Raw genomic sequence first — 14,480 nt, forward strand, 5'->3', positions numbered from 1 at the left:
TTACCCTATGTGATGCTACCTAATTGTTTCGCAGGTTATTGCAATACATTGAAATAGACTTCTTTTTTAAATCAGAATTAAATTTTTCCATCTTTATTTAACATGAATATTTGATTTCAAACTCTTCAAATGCATATTAAAACCAGACGATATACATCAAATGTGTAAATTAGCTAAGCTGAAGAGACAAGTAATAAATATCCCCAAATTATTACTTTTCGCGACAGGGCATTGTCTTGATTTCTGAATTCTCCTGGGGTTTATTGAGATTTGGAAGTATTAAATAAAACACCGAACATTTTCGAACGCGTTACCAAAATGGAAATAAAAGCATTAAGAAAATGTTCATACAAAATAAAAAAAAACAGAAAAAAACCGTAATGGCTATCGCGTTAAGATGTTGATCATGCATTGTTTCCTTACCTGCGCTTAGAATAATCACATTATTGCCCATTTCCGCGTCGAAATGAGATCCATTTTCTTTTCTGTGGTTTTTCAGGACTATAAAAATGATAGAGGAACTTGATTACGAGGTCAATGTAAATTATTTAAATATGGATGGAGATGTAAGAGGATTTCGATATCTTGATTTTGAAGAACTTTGATATATTTTTCTACTTAGTTTTGAAATATTCAATGACCAGTAAAAAGGAAGCAATTTAGAGCCTTATGACTAAACGTTTAATTTTGTTTGTTTTTTTATGCATTCTTTTTGCTAAGTATTTATTAAACTTTTTTTCTAACGAAGAGTGTTTCTTTAAAAATAAATCTAGAAGATAATAAATAGTTCCGCAAAGTCTAGTTTCTTTGTAAATATTTTCAACTAAATAAAATAGAACGCAAAGTAAGAAGCATAATTAAAATAGTACTTAGAAAACACGTGTTGGATGAAGCTGCCACAATTTCAAGAAGATAACAATGTCTTCGCTTGAAATGCATTTCTTATACGATGAAAGAAACTGACGTTTTAAACTTTTTTCTTTGTTTATTACACTTTGAATGAAACTTATAACTTGAGAGTCAATATTGGAAGATATTAGGAAGTCTTCTCAAAATACATTTATTAAACGGATTTTTTCAGGAAAGCTCGGAATAAGCGGAAAATTAATCAAAAACAGAACTATTGCATTCCACAGTGGGCCAGAAGACCATGATCTTCGGCCAAAAGTCAAAAATTAAATTTTAACTAAAATATGTTTAGGCAGCTTTAATATCACCCAAATTAAGTATTCAGAATCATTCCAAACATTATAATTTACTTTTTGGACCGACGAGAGTACAATGTAGTGAAAAATATGTTAAAAACTTTTTTTTAAACTTTAAAATTTTAAAATTTTTGTTAAAAACTTTTAAATTTATATTTTAGAAATATATATAGGAATTTCACCTTTCTGTTACATTTTTATCAGAGTAATTAGTCTGATATTATTGTACAATTTTTCAATTTGTTGGATTAGTTAATACTCTTGACAAACTTATAGTTTATATCTTATCATTTGACATTTTACAATGTTTGAATCACTTTCGAAACTTATCTTCAAAAAGTTCCACGAGGTAATTAGCTAAACTTTTTTTTGTTGTCTTCTTTGATGTTTCTTCTTTCGAAAAAACCTGCCCCATTTTGCCCGTATTGCAAAGGTGGGTTAAATATACCGAAAAGCAAAAATAATGTTTTTTTTTTTCATGTTTTCGCGTTATTTTGTAATTAATTCGCGTTATTTTGTAATATTACTTCGGAAATATAATTTGCTTTTCATTTTTAATGTAAAATTACGAAAATTATTATATTTTCATTGCTATATTTAATTATTTAAACGTACTATATATATATATATATATTTTGCTCGCCATATTTCAGCCGCCATCTTGTTTTTTTTTTGGTATTTTTAGAGTACTTCAAAATTTCAACTATGAATTCAATTTACCTGCACATGAAAACCCTAAATAAAAAAACCCAAATTTTGAAACAAATTTTATTGAAATACTAATTTTGGCCACAAAACCTTGGATGCTTGCCCACTGTGCATTCCAGAATTTAAAATCTGGGAGATTCTTAATAAAGGAGGTAAATTATATTGCAGTTTAATTTCAAAGTATGTTAAATCAGCGAAATCAGTAAACCAAGCAATAATTTTTCTATGAAACATTGCCTCTTCGTAAATCAATCTACATGTTATGGTGTTTAATAAATTATGCTAATGAATAAAATTTAATATTTCCCTATTTTCTTTCAATTAGTTGTCGTGGGAACTCGAGCACCTCGCTCACAGAGAAAATGAATTCAAAGAAATTTACTTAGTACTGAGCAATCAGTGCAAAAAGTATTCGTGTGATCTTCTTGACCTCTGCCGCAGCACAGAAGAAGTTATTGCAGTATTAAATAGAAGAACAGAATCAGAATATGATGAAGACGAACGAAACGCAGTTGAGGAAAAACTGACTCTCTCAAGACTGAAAATGGCTCTTAAATATGAACAGAAACAGGTAAGTTCATCAAACAAAAATGTATGTTAGACCACATCTTAAAAAGTTAATTTTTTAAAAATCTTCAATCAAAATTACCTTTTAGCTACATCTGTAACATAAACTAAATAATTTTCTTAAAAAAATAATGCAAGTCGAGATACGATAGAGATATGAGAAAAATGACCACCCCTACATTTTTCTTCAACATATCACTCCAGGCAACACAGAATGCCGAATAAATAAGCTTTAATTTTATTGAATTTTAGTTACATTTGATAAGGTATAGATGAAAGTGTAATTCGGTGTTCAAAGCGTTACGTGGGCATTAGTCAGGTGTCCGGTAACAGAAACCCTCCAGCACGGTAGAGGGAGCTGTAGATTATCAGATTATCCGTAAATTATTTGTTATCCGAGATTTTCTTTCTTAAAGGAACAATTACAGCCCCGGAAACGGCCGAGATAACCTGGTCGGTAGGGCGCTGGGCCCGTGTCCGAGAGTTCGTGGGTTCGAATCCCGACGGCCAAAAACTCCCCGTGCAGTAAAGTGACTGATGCACGTTAAATCTGTCAAGTCGCAAAAGTCCTCCATGTTCCCATAACAAATCAAATCCCCTGGGAGTACTGGATTGGAGATCGATCGTTCTCTGATTCAGGTCAAAATTACGATCTGTGGATGAATGAATGGTTGTACGAATGGGTACGCCATATAAAGAGGTGCGACGTATGGTGTGGCAGAAGTCGAATTCTTGGCCATAGATGGAGCCACTGAGAAACAAGAAACGCACATTCTGCCTTAAATTTGCACGGTTTCACCAAGCAGGCTTGCCCGTGTGGCAAAAGGCGTTAGAAACAACAACAGCCCCGGAAAATTATTTTTCATCCTTAATTTTTTTAAACAAGCGTAACATATTACTGAGAGGAGAAACAGAAAAATAATTTTTAATTCCTAAACTTACTCAATTCCCTGGTTGTTTCAGACATCTAACTAAATTTTGGGAAAACCGCAGATATATTAGCACTAAAAGATTAATTCCAATTAATAATAGATGCTCTTAAATTAACTGGAACTTTAAAAAAATAAGGAATTTAAAAGACAAGAAAAGAGATAATAAATATATTCTTAATTTCTGAAAACTCCAGTTGCGTGTTAATGTATATAATAGAAATAGACTGTATAGGGATTTTTTCCTTTTTTTAAATTTTAATTATTCCATATTATTAAATATGAGACTTCTTTAAGAGATTCTTTCTTCTTTTCTTCAGTTTTTTTTTTTTTTTTTTTTTTTTTTTTTTTTTTTTTTTTTTTTTTTTTTTTTTTTTTNTTTTTTTTTGCCTTACTGTAGGTAATATTATTTAGGCCGCCTCACAGGTTAATTTTATTTTGTTCGATTTTAAGAAAATTGTCAACCATACTTATCCGACATTCGATCACCGTAATCTAAAATATTTTCAGATTCAAAATCCTCTAATTTTTGTTATATTAGCCCATTAATTCAACAAACAAAATTAAGTTTTATAATTATTTTCTATGGCTATTAAATTTCTCCGTGTGTGACTAACTAATTGGTTATTATTTTATTTACACTTCCAACTGAGTTCTCTGTTAATTTTAATATTCCTGTTTGCATCTGTTTTAATTTTATCTTTGAAATCAATTTGTGTTGCCTTAAATATTCGTTTCTTGTCCAACTTATGAGTTGGCTAGACAATAAAGTTTAGTTTTTCGAAAAATATATTTCATTACATAGTCTTAAAATTGTTATAAAGTGTTATTTTAATCTTGGGTTGATTTTTTAGCAATAATTTTTTGTTCCTTTCACAAAATAAATTTACTTCTAACGTATGCTGTATTTAAACATATAGGGGTTCCAAAAATCTGTTACAAATTTATCAGATGTTATTATTTCATATTATTTTTTTTTAGATTGATAATAATTATAATATTTTGAAAACTTGGACGACTGCGAAATAAGAGTTTTTTTTTTATAAGAGTTTTTTTTTATAGTAATCTAAGCATTTATATTAGTTTAATCTCTTATATTAATTTCATATTTACTATAATTGATAAAAAAAATTTCCGAAATCAACAGAATTTTTTTAAAAAAATTAATTTTGCGAGAAACACGTTACATTTTATTTAATTTTTAGACAAATAAAAATCTTTAAAATTCGATAGTGCAACAAAATATTATATTCGCCATAGTTCATTTTTATTAAAATCCTCTCTTTTAAAAATGAATGTGATGTTTGAGGCCATCTTTATTTGAATGATGTCTTCTTTTTTAAAATGAATATTTTGATTTTTATTTAAAGCAATATTAATAAAAAGTGTACCAAACTCCAAACAAATTAAAAAATAAATGAATAAAAAATTTACTTTTGTAAAAATTTTCTTTTTACTTTATTTAAATTTAGTTTCAGAGTAATTTGGACGAAAATGTACTTATTTTTTGCTATTTTCTTCCTGAAGTATTAGTTTAATATACACTCATGGACAAAAAAATTAGCGCACCAAGAAGGAGTCGTCAAAATGAGACTAAATTTTACATACGTAATTACTACTTTGATATAAGTAAATGATTAGGAATTCAAAGATTATCGTTTTTCTTTAATTTTCTAATCATTTACTTATATCAAAGTAGTCATTACGTATATAAAATTTCGTTTCATTTTGACAACTCCTTCTTGGCGCGCTAATTTTTTGTCCATGAGTGTATTTTATAACTAAGAAAAGTCATAGTATTTAAATCATGCTTAAAAAAATTTCAATATTTTTGTAGCGAGAAATTTTTAGTCCTTTTATGATTAGCCAGCGTAGGTATTTTGAAATTAATCATAAATGATAAAATAAAGTTAGCGGGGAAAATCTTGTGAATTCTAGTTCACGAAAGTGATGTTAGATGGCAGCATAATTAGACTTTTTTAAAAAACTTAATCGCCTGCAATTTTTGTTGAGGCGACATATCAAAGAATTGTTAAATTAAAACTGAAAGCTCAGCATAGAAATAATGAGTTCTACTATTTGAAATTTTAAAAACATTCATTAACAAAAGTAAAATTTCCCTTTCAATAACAGATAAAAGTGGATTATATGTACGCTCTTTATTGCAATTTTGTAAACACTTTATAATTTTTTTTTCTAATTGATCTCAATTTCGATTAGCATTGAAATAATTTAAAGAAAAATAAAATTTTATGTTGCTAATACTTCTTTTTCTATTATGTTATGCATTTTAATATAGAACTAAACGTGGGCATATTTTAATGATTAAATTATAGTATTTTGGATAATTTTAAATAAAATGCGCCAGTAACACAGTTCAACAAAATTTTATAATAGGATTTACAAAAGTAAAGCAGGAAACAAATTATTTTCCCAATCAGCCAAGACGCATTCCTGAAAAAAAAATATTGGAGTTTTCTTTCTTATAAGTTAAGCATTTTTTATTTTCTTATCAAAAGATTTTAAAATATGAAAAAATGTATGAAAAATCGCAGTTTAGTCTAACAAACAAATAAATCAAAATTTCAATTAAAGTAAAAAGTAAAGTTCAGAAGTTTAATTTGATGCACATTGTATAAAAACTATTTTAAACTATTTTAACTTTTCATACTGAATACATCAGTATGTTTTTTACGATAAAAATAACGTTTTACAACATTATTATATTTTAAAAATAGAATGCTGATATAGTTTTATTTTTCTAAATACGATATTTTTTTTAAAAAATATTTTTTTGAAAAGTTAGGGTTCCCATCAGAAATTTTTTTTTTTATTTAATGCATCAAATATACAATTTTTATTCAATGTACTTGCTATTTAATTAATTTATGTCAACGCAAAATGTACTTATACAAATTTTTAAAAACACAGAATATGCTTTTAAGAAAATGTTCTCGAATTTACTCAAAAACGTTCGTTCTCAGTAGTAAAAAAATAAAAATAATTAAATCAGCTAATATTTTATTCAATTTAGAAGTTAGTTTTTTAAATAAACAAATACATATTCAAATCTTTAAAATAAATAAATTCAATAAATTGTACCATTGCGTAAAATTATTCTTAGTGGGGAAAAAGGAAATGAAAATAAAACATTAAAAGAATATTGTTTCTGAAATCGCTAAGGGGAAGGAAAATGCGGACTGTATAAAAGAATGAAAACCATGATAAAATCAAATCAAGTAAACTACAACCAAATTTTTAAACACATAAGGCGAATACAATACAAATATTGTAACTTGAATCGAACAAATACGTTCCGCCATTTTCATTCGAAACAAATATTCTTAGATGTAAATTTATTTTTCGAACTAACTTTTTTTTTCATCTCAAAACAAGCGGATGGAGAGAAAATAAAGATAAAACTGATTGATACTACTTTATAGATACATATTAATGTGAGGGGATTTTTTTAAATATATTAATATGGGGGGATTTTTTTAAATATATTAATATAGGGGGATTTTTTAAATATATAAATATGGGGGGATTTTTTTAAATACATTAATATGGGGGATTTTTTTAAATATATTAATATGGGGGATTTTTTTAAATATATTAATGTGGGGGATTTTTTTAAATATATTAATATGGGGGGGGGGAGTTTTTAAATATATAAATATGGGGGGATTTTTTGCATCGATGAAATTAATGCAGAGCATTATTATTAACAAAGTCAAGGGTATGCATGCACTTTAACATATTAATTTAAAACAATATTATGAACTTTTATATTAATTATTTTTATGCGAAACGATTGAGGTAAACTTTTTTTCAATGAGAATTAGCATCATTCGAGTAAAAAAAGAATAAAGTTACTTTCTTAATAATATTTAGGTCTTATCAACGACAATAGCTTTTTTTCTTCTTTTTCTCCCCCTTTGGTGCCTTTGGGTAGTTTTTCGAAGACCTCGTCGTCACATGAAATGGTGCTTTTTGGCGAATAATATGCTATTTTCATAACTGCTGTGAGTTTGTAACAGTTACTCGTGACTGTTATGACAAGTTAGTCAACAAGCTATTTAAGCTTATTCAGAAAATGGTGCGAAATGATATGGAGAAAGCCAAAATTTTGTGGAAATGAAAAGACTTTGTGGTATAATTTTTTAAATTAGCAAACTGTTTTTTTTTTTTTTAAATTAATAACTTATAAGTAATTTAAGTTATTCGTCCATTCTAAAAGCCAGATAATTCTTCACTGCAAGATGATATATATAGTTTAAAATAATCTCTCTGCTTCAAGTGTAAGGCACTTATACTGTTTCTTTTGTATTTTCCTTGGTGACAGACATTCAAAAACCATTTTAGTCCGTCAACTTGGCAATGCTCCTCAAAATTCGCTTAATAAGTACTTTATGTAATTCTGACTGACCATTAACATGCCTGATTGGAATTTTTACATGTCAGGCAACATAATTTTCAAGCCCTGATGGGGTCAGAAACAAAAGTACCCGTAAATTCTTCCAAACTTCAGGAATACATTGTTACAAGTCTTGAGTTTTTTCTCATTGGTGGGGTTTTGTTTATAAACTTAAAAGTTCATGCTTTGTGTTTTACTATAATGTTTTTTGCCAGTTTTTGAAAACATCGACACGTCGCATCTGTGCTGTTAACAGAATTCCTATAATTAAATGAAATTATTAAATAAATCAATATATTTATAGATTTAAGAATGAAATTTTTTCCAATTTTCGGAACCTCTAGTTTTAAATGCATTTCATTACAATTGTCGTTTCGCCATTAAATCTAAAAAATTAAAACCTAATTTAACTCTACCAACTACTCAACCTAATTTAACTCTACTTGCTTGCCAATTAAGATTTTGACCTCTTCCTCACATAAAAACTAAATCATTATAGTTAATCATAAAACTGAAAATTAGAAAATAATTAAATTAAATCAAAAAATTTTAACAGCTGCGTTTTTCAAATGGGTTAAAAAGAAAAATAATTATATTTTTTCCCCACACGTTTTATCTTAATGTAGCAAAAAAACCACTGGAAATTAACCCTAGATCATTCGAAAGTGTCTCTATGTTTTTCGTTAAAAATTGCTTCTTAATTTAATAAACAAATACAAAAAGCATTTAAGAACTAAACAAAGATTAAAAATGATCGCATTCATCACCATCTTGTCCCGGTTTCCAAGATAATCTCTCAAAACAGATTCTAAGAGAAGAATTATATAAACAAAGTTGGATTTTCAATTTTATCATATCTTAACAGAACATGGTTGTAAAACATGACATACTTCTAAAACCTTGCTAAATCCAAAAACAGTACTCCTCGAATTCGTACTAGTTAGCAATGAAAGAATTATTTTTCAGTTTGTAGCACATCCAAATTGCCAGCAACTGCTGACATCTATTTGGTATGAAGGTTTCCCAGTGTGGAGAAGAAGAAATGGTTTTATGAAAATTTTGCTGTGTTGTGGTCTCATTGCCTGTATTCCTGCAATTTCACTATATTATCTCATCTGCCCGAGGTCCAAAATGGGGAAACTCGTTCGATCACCTTTCATGAAATTCATATATCACAGGTCAGTTATCTATTTATTCATTTTTTATTGAACAGTCAAAATGTTAAAAACAATTTCAAAACTTTTGCACGACACTTAATTTGAACATAGATCTTTTGCATTACAAATATGTAGCTCTTTTCAAAACTTAACAAGCCAATTAAAATTTAATATTGAGACTGGTATGACATCCACATTATAGTGAAAAACTTCATTTGTATTTAAAGCAATAAAAAGATAATAATAAAATATAATAAAGTTGATTTTAAATGTTGTTTATACTTATTTTACTGACTGAAAAAAAATTCGAAATTTGTTGATGAATAAAAGTAGAAAGAAATATTATAAAAATAATAATAATTAAAAAAATTGCTGACTTTCGTACATATTTTTTCTAATGTTAGTGCGTTATTGCTTTACTGCTGTTACAGCTTCCTAACAAAAAGATTTTGATCGTCATTTCACCAATTTCATTAAGTAGAATAATTTTCAGAAAATTGAGCCGCGGTAACTCCTCCCCAATGAGGTGACCTGTGTTTGAATACCAGCTATGGCTAGTCCATACGAATTCCGCACCTGGCTCACAACGACCACAGAGCAGACGCCAAATATAATCAGTGATAGAGACGGTTTAGAGTACCCTGTCGTCAGGCTAATCATAAGAGGTTTCCGTGATTTTCCTCTCCATGCAACGCAAATGCGGTTAGTTTAATAAAAGAGTCTTCCCTGAAAGCAAATTTCTCCCAATACTTGATCAAGGAGATCTCTTATTTTCAGGATTTGGTTCAACATTACAAGGCTAAGTAGGTGAACATTAGTAGTCTTAAACTGAAAATTGGATCGGCTGTTCATTGGCAGTGATAAAATAAAAATAAAATTATCAGAATTAAATTATCAATAAATTATTAAATAAATAATTATTAAATTATTAAATTATTAAATTATTAAATAAATTATTAAATAAATAATTATTAAATTATTAAATTATTAAATAAATAATTGTTAAATTATTAAATTATAAAATAAAATTATCAGTACGCATAATGTTTTTTCTTTGTAATGTTAGTGCGTCATTCGGATGTTTCCTTCTTCTACTGGTATTAGCTTCTACAAGAACAGAGGGAAGCGAAAGGTCGAGGCAGAACATTCGAGGACCGCCACCATCATTTGTTGAATGGCTCATATTTTTTTGGGTGACAGGCAAGTACACTTATATACCAATATTTGAAAGCAGAGATACTTTCGCAATGTAAAATATCTCAGGATAATATTGAAATAAAATGCCTTTTAGCAAACGGAAAATTCCATTGTAGCAAACTAGCAGTTGTCGATTAATAATTCATAAAAGAGCACAGTTATATTTAGTAAACATTGGAACTTATGAATATGTATTTTTAATTAATAAATGAAATAGTTTAAACAATTCTGACTAAAAATGTAATGTTGTAATAAATGAACCGAAATTGTTTTGCTTATAGTAAGAACACTGTAAGAACTTCCGGATGAATTTACGGTAAAAAGTATCAGCACTCAGGGTGCTGGTTCTTTATACTGTAAAATCCATTTTTACAGCAACATGTTACAGAACAAAAATTCTGATTTAGCGTAATTTTTACTGTAATAATTATTGTAAAATCACTGAATCTCTGATTGATTAAATATTACATCAAAAATTACGGTATTACGGTATATTTTATAACAAAAAAGCATTTTACGGAGGCCTCCAAACTCCTTTCACCCGCTCTTCTTAAACTATAGGAACCCTATATTCCAGATTTCTGTTACCTCCTATATTTTGAGGATCAGTAATCCAAATCCATCATAAAAAAAGGTTTCTTCTTCTGAAAGTACGTTTTTGTGTCTGATTTCGCAATCTAAAGCATCGCCTGCACAAATAAATTAGCATATTTGAGATCCCCCTTTTGAGCCATTAAGATTGATTCCTAGTACGTGAGAATTGAAAGTTATTCGTGGTGTTTGGTTTATTTATTTTCGCACACTGCATGTAGGATTTATATAAAAACAGTGTTTGCTTTAAGTTTTACAGCAATTTTCAGAGCATTATATTAACAGGGACTAGTTACGGGTGTAAAGATGTTGTTTTACGAAGTCATTTTCAGTAAACTGAGGCAAAACTGTTTACATTGTATAAACAGCTGTTCACTAATGTTTGATTTATTTATGACCACATCATATTAAGCTATGGCTTGCTTTCTCTGAGAAACAGGGACATTTTTTGATGGTTTTAAATTCCTGACCCTCAAAGTAAGGGGGAATGTATAAACTACTCTAAAGTGTTAATTTAATTTAACTTAACACCGCCCCGCCCCTATAGGGGGCATTCGGGAAATACTAAAGTCTCGAAATACATGCCTGTCTCTTCTCAGTACAAGAAAATAAATATATTGTAATGAACAAAGGAGGCCTTTAAATGAAGCAACTCAGAGAGCAACTCTGGGTTGCACAGGTGTAAAGATGCGCTGTTTACCGAGCTCCAAGTCACAACTGAAGAATGCTCCAAAGTGTTAAATGGGTGTTTTAAATTGTTATTGACTGACTTGTGACCTAGTCAATCTGTATACTAAGCTATGATGCCCCGAATGAAACTTTTTTCTTCCTTGCAATGCTAAAATATGCTTTTCATGTTCAGGACGTTAAATCTTTTAAATAATATTGTTGCTTACAAGAATAAAGCTTAATGATTTATATATTTTTTTCTACAGGAATGGTGTGGGCTGAATGCAAGCAACTTTGGGAAGAAGGCTTAAAAGCTTACGTACGACAGTGGTGGAACTGGTTAGATTTCATCATGTTATCATTTTATCTTGCAACTTTTTCTCTGAAAGCTGTTGCCTTCTTCCAAATCCATAGTGATTATTATGGCAGCAGAGTCATGGAGAGACATCATTGGCCTGATAATGATCCTACTTTGATAGCAGAAGGAGTGTTTGCCGTAGCAAATGTTTTTAGTTTTGCAAGGATAATTTACTTGTTTCAAACGAATCCCCATCTGGGACCTCTGCAGATATCACTTGGTTGCATGATAGTGGATATTGCAAAATTTCTCTTCATATTCTTTTTAATTTTAACATCTTTCGCATGCGGTTTGAACCAACTCTACTGGTATGCGGATTACTTCGATGAAAGCTGTCAAGTCCGACAAGATAATGGAACTACTTCTACGGCGGGGAACTGCAATCAAAATAGCGAACCTTTCATGACGTAAGTATACAATTATTTTATTGCGTTTGTGATTCTAAAACTAACATAGCATAATCCGTAATCAATGAACTTTAAATATAAGTTAAGAGTGTTTATCAAAATAAAGTAATAAAAACTTACACTCGGTAAATGAGAATTAATATTTAGAAGAAAAAATTAACATGGCAAATTCCGTAATCAATGAACTTTAAATATAAGTTAAGAATATTTGTCAAAATAAAGTAATAAAAACTTACACATTCGGTAAATGAGAATTAATATTTTGAAGAAAAAACTTACGTTATCAAAATACTTCCGAATACTGAACGTTATCAAAATACTTCCGAATTAGTACGGTGGTCAATAAAAAAGACGGATTAAAAGAGTTAAAACTAATTTAGTTAGTTTAACTTCACCCATCAATTTAAATTGACGAACAATGTTTGGCTACTTTTGCACAGAGGGACAATTAGAGACAGACACTTGTTTTTTTTTCCTCCATAAAGTGTTGAATGTTGGTTGGTTTTTTCCCATTAAGCGTTCAATGTTGCTGGATAAGTTCATTGCGTTTTTAATGCGTCATTGAGAAAAGTTATAGAAATCTTTAAAGATTGACGCATTATTAAGCGATAACTAAAACAAATTTATTTCTGATTTTTTTAATTTTAATTTAAATTTTAAGTCTGAATCACCTAAACTTCGAAAATCAATTTTCAAATCTAGAGCTTGTTGGGAAAATATCTTGAATGATATTTTGTAAACAAGCTTTGTTCATTGGAGAGCATGTTATATTCGACTGTAAGTACGGATTGTGTATTAATGTAAACATGATCGTCTTCTATGCTCTTAAAATATCATTATTTTGTAGCAACATTTTGTGCCACTTCTGAGGGTTTTCTGTTTTTAATTTATTTTAAATAAAACAGCAAGTTCTGAATACTTTATCAAAATATATCAGTTAAGCTCTTTTTAATGCGGTATATGGCATTTCCTATTCTAATTGATGAGAAGAACAAAAGAATAAAAAAAACTGCATGTTACGCTAAGTCTGTACCCTGGGTGAAGTGATTTTGTGTCCCCAAATTAGTAGTCTTAAATTTGACTTAAACTGTCATCTAGCACACAGTAAAACTTCTTGCTGTCAAATATATACCGAAAATTTTGAATAATCTCAAAAGTTTTTGAAAAAAAATAATTTCTTGAAACGTATAAAGGAAGACAAAATCTATAATAAAAGTTATTAAATTTATTGTTATAGTTATGAATAATAATATTATTATTTTAATTATATTATTATGTAATACTAATATTATACTAATTCTATTGTTTTATTACTCATTTAAATGTAGTATGATTGATATTATAGTAGCCTGTCATCCCATTAACGATAAAAATCACCACATTTTTTCATTTTTATAAGTTTAAATTTACAACCTTTGAAAAATGCTCTTAACTGTGCAGACTGATAAATCCTCCTAAATTCTCCTATACTGTAAGAAATTTTGGTTGAAAAATTATACCGCTCACAATTGTTGCAACTTCAATACGGTGTGAAGATAAACTATACTATAATGCAATTTTTTTAAATTTATTACATGGCAATGTGGTTCAAATTTAACTTAAGCACATTTAACTTAAGCATGTTAACTAAAATTTAACTTAAGCATTCACCCGTTATTTAATAAGGTGTGAATTTAAAGGAATGCTTAAAATGCCCATTATATTAGGATTTAAGATACCGATTTATCAAAATTGAATCGGTTTTTCCAAAAGTATAGAGACGTGTATAAAAAATTTGTTTCAGAACGTCGGTCGCAATTGAATTTGATTCCACACTTCATGAAATTATCACGTGACTCATTCAACCATGGAACTATATTCAGATGATTTTTCATAGCGAAAACAATGAACAAATTCCTAGTCTTATACTTTTTCAAACATGCGAACCCTCCACGATATTGCATAAAAAGTTTATACATGCCCCATTTAAAAGCAGTATCTGATTTATTCGCGATTGATATCTGATAAAACAATATCTATTTGAGAATTTCTTACAAATTATTCTGAATTATTATATAATTCTGAATTACCCTGGTTAAATGGTGGAATTTTGAGCTGATGTAATGCAATTTTCGAGGTTTACGAATTTCATTTGTGTTATTACAAATTCCATTGTGACGAATATTTAAATTTTTAACCTCTAAAAACTAGAAACCGGATAGTTATAAGATTAATTTCATAGTTTACCTTCTATCAATTATCTCTGTTAGAAAGTGCTGGAGTAAGAAATATGTAG

At 28.8% G+C, this 14,480-nt stretch overlaps 1 protein-coding gene across 4 annotated transcripts in view; it reads left to right on the forward strand.

The window, feature by feature from the left end:
- Positions 1 to 14,480, forward strand: part of LOC107450089 (transient-receptor-potential-like protein) — a 199,854-nt gene that overhangs the window by 153,294 nt on the left and 32,080 nt on the right. For all 4 annotated transcript variants that reach the window (XM_071187496.1, XM_071187497.1, XM_071187495.1 and 1 more), the window contains 4 exons: positions 2,239 to 2,484; positions 8,793 to 9,004; positions 10,050 to 10,183; positions 11,707 to 12,205. In XM_071187496.1, coding sequence (XP_071043597.1) covers positions 2,239 to 2,484; positions 8,793 to 9,004; positions 10,050 to 10,183; positions 11,707 to 12,205 — 1,091 coding nt within the window. The remainder of the gene's footprint in view (positions 1 to 2,238; positions 2,485 to 8,792; positions 9,005 to 10,049; positions 10,184 to 11,706; positions 12,206 to 14,480) is intronic.

The sequence above is a fragment of the Parasteatoda tepidariorum genome, chromosome X1 (assembly GCF_043381705.1).
Source record: "Parasteatoda tepidariorum isolate YZ-2023 chromosome X1, CAS_Ptep_4.0, whole genome shotgun sequence".
In the NCBI taxonomy this organism is placed as follows: Eukaryota; Metazoa; Arthropoda; class Arachnida; order Araneae; family Theridiidae; genus Parasteatoda; species Parasteatoda tepidariorum.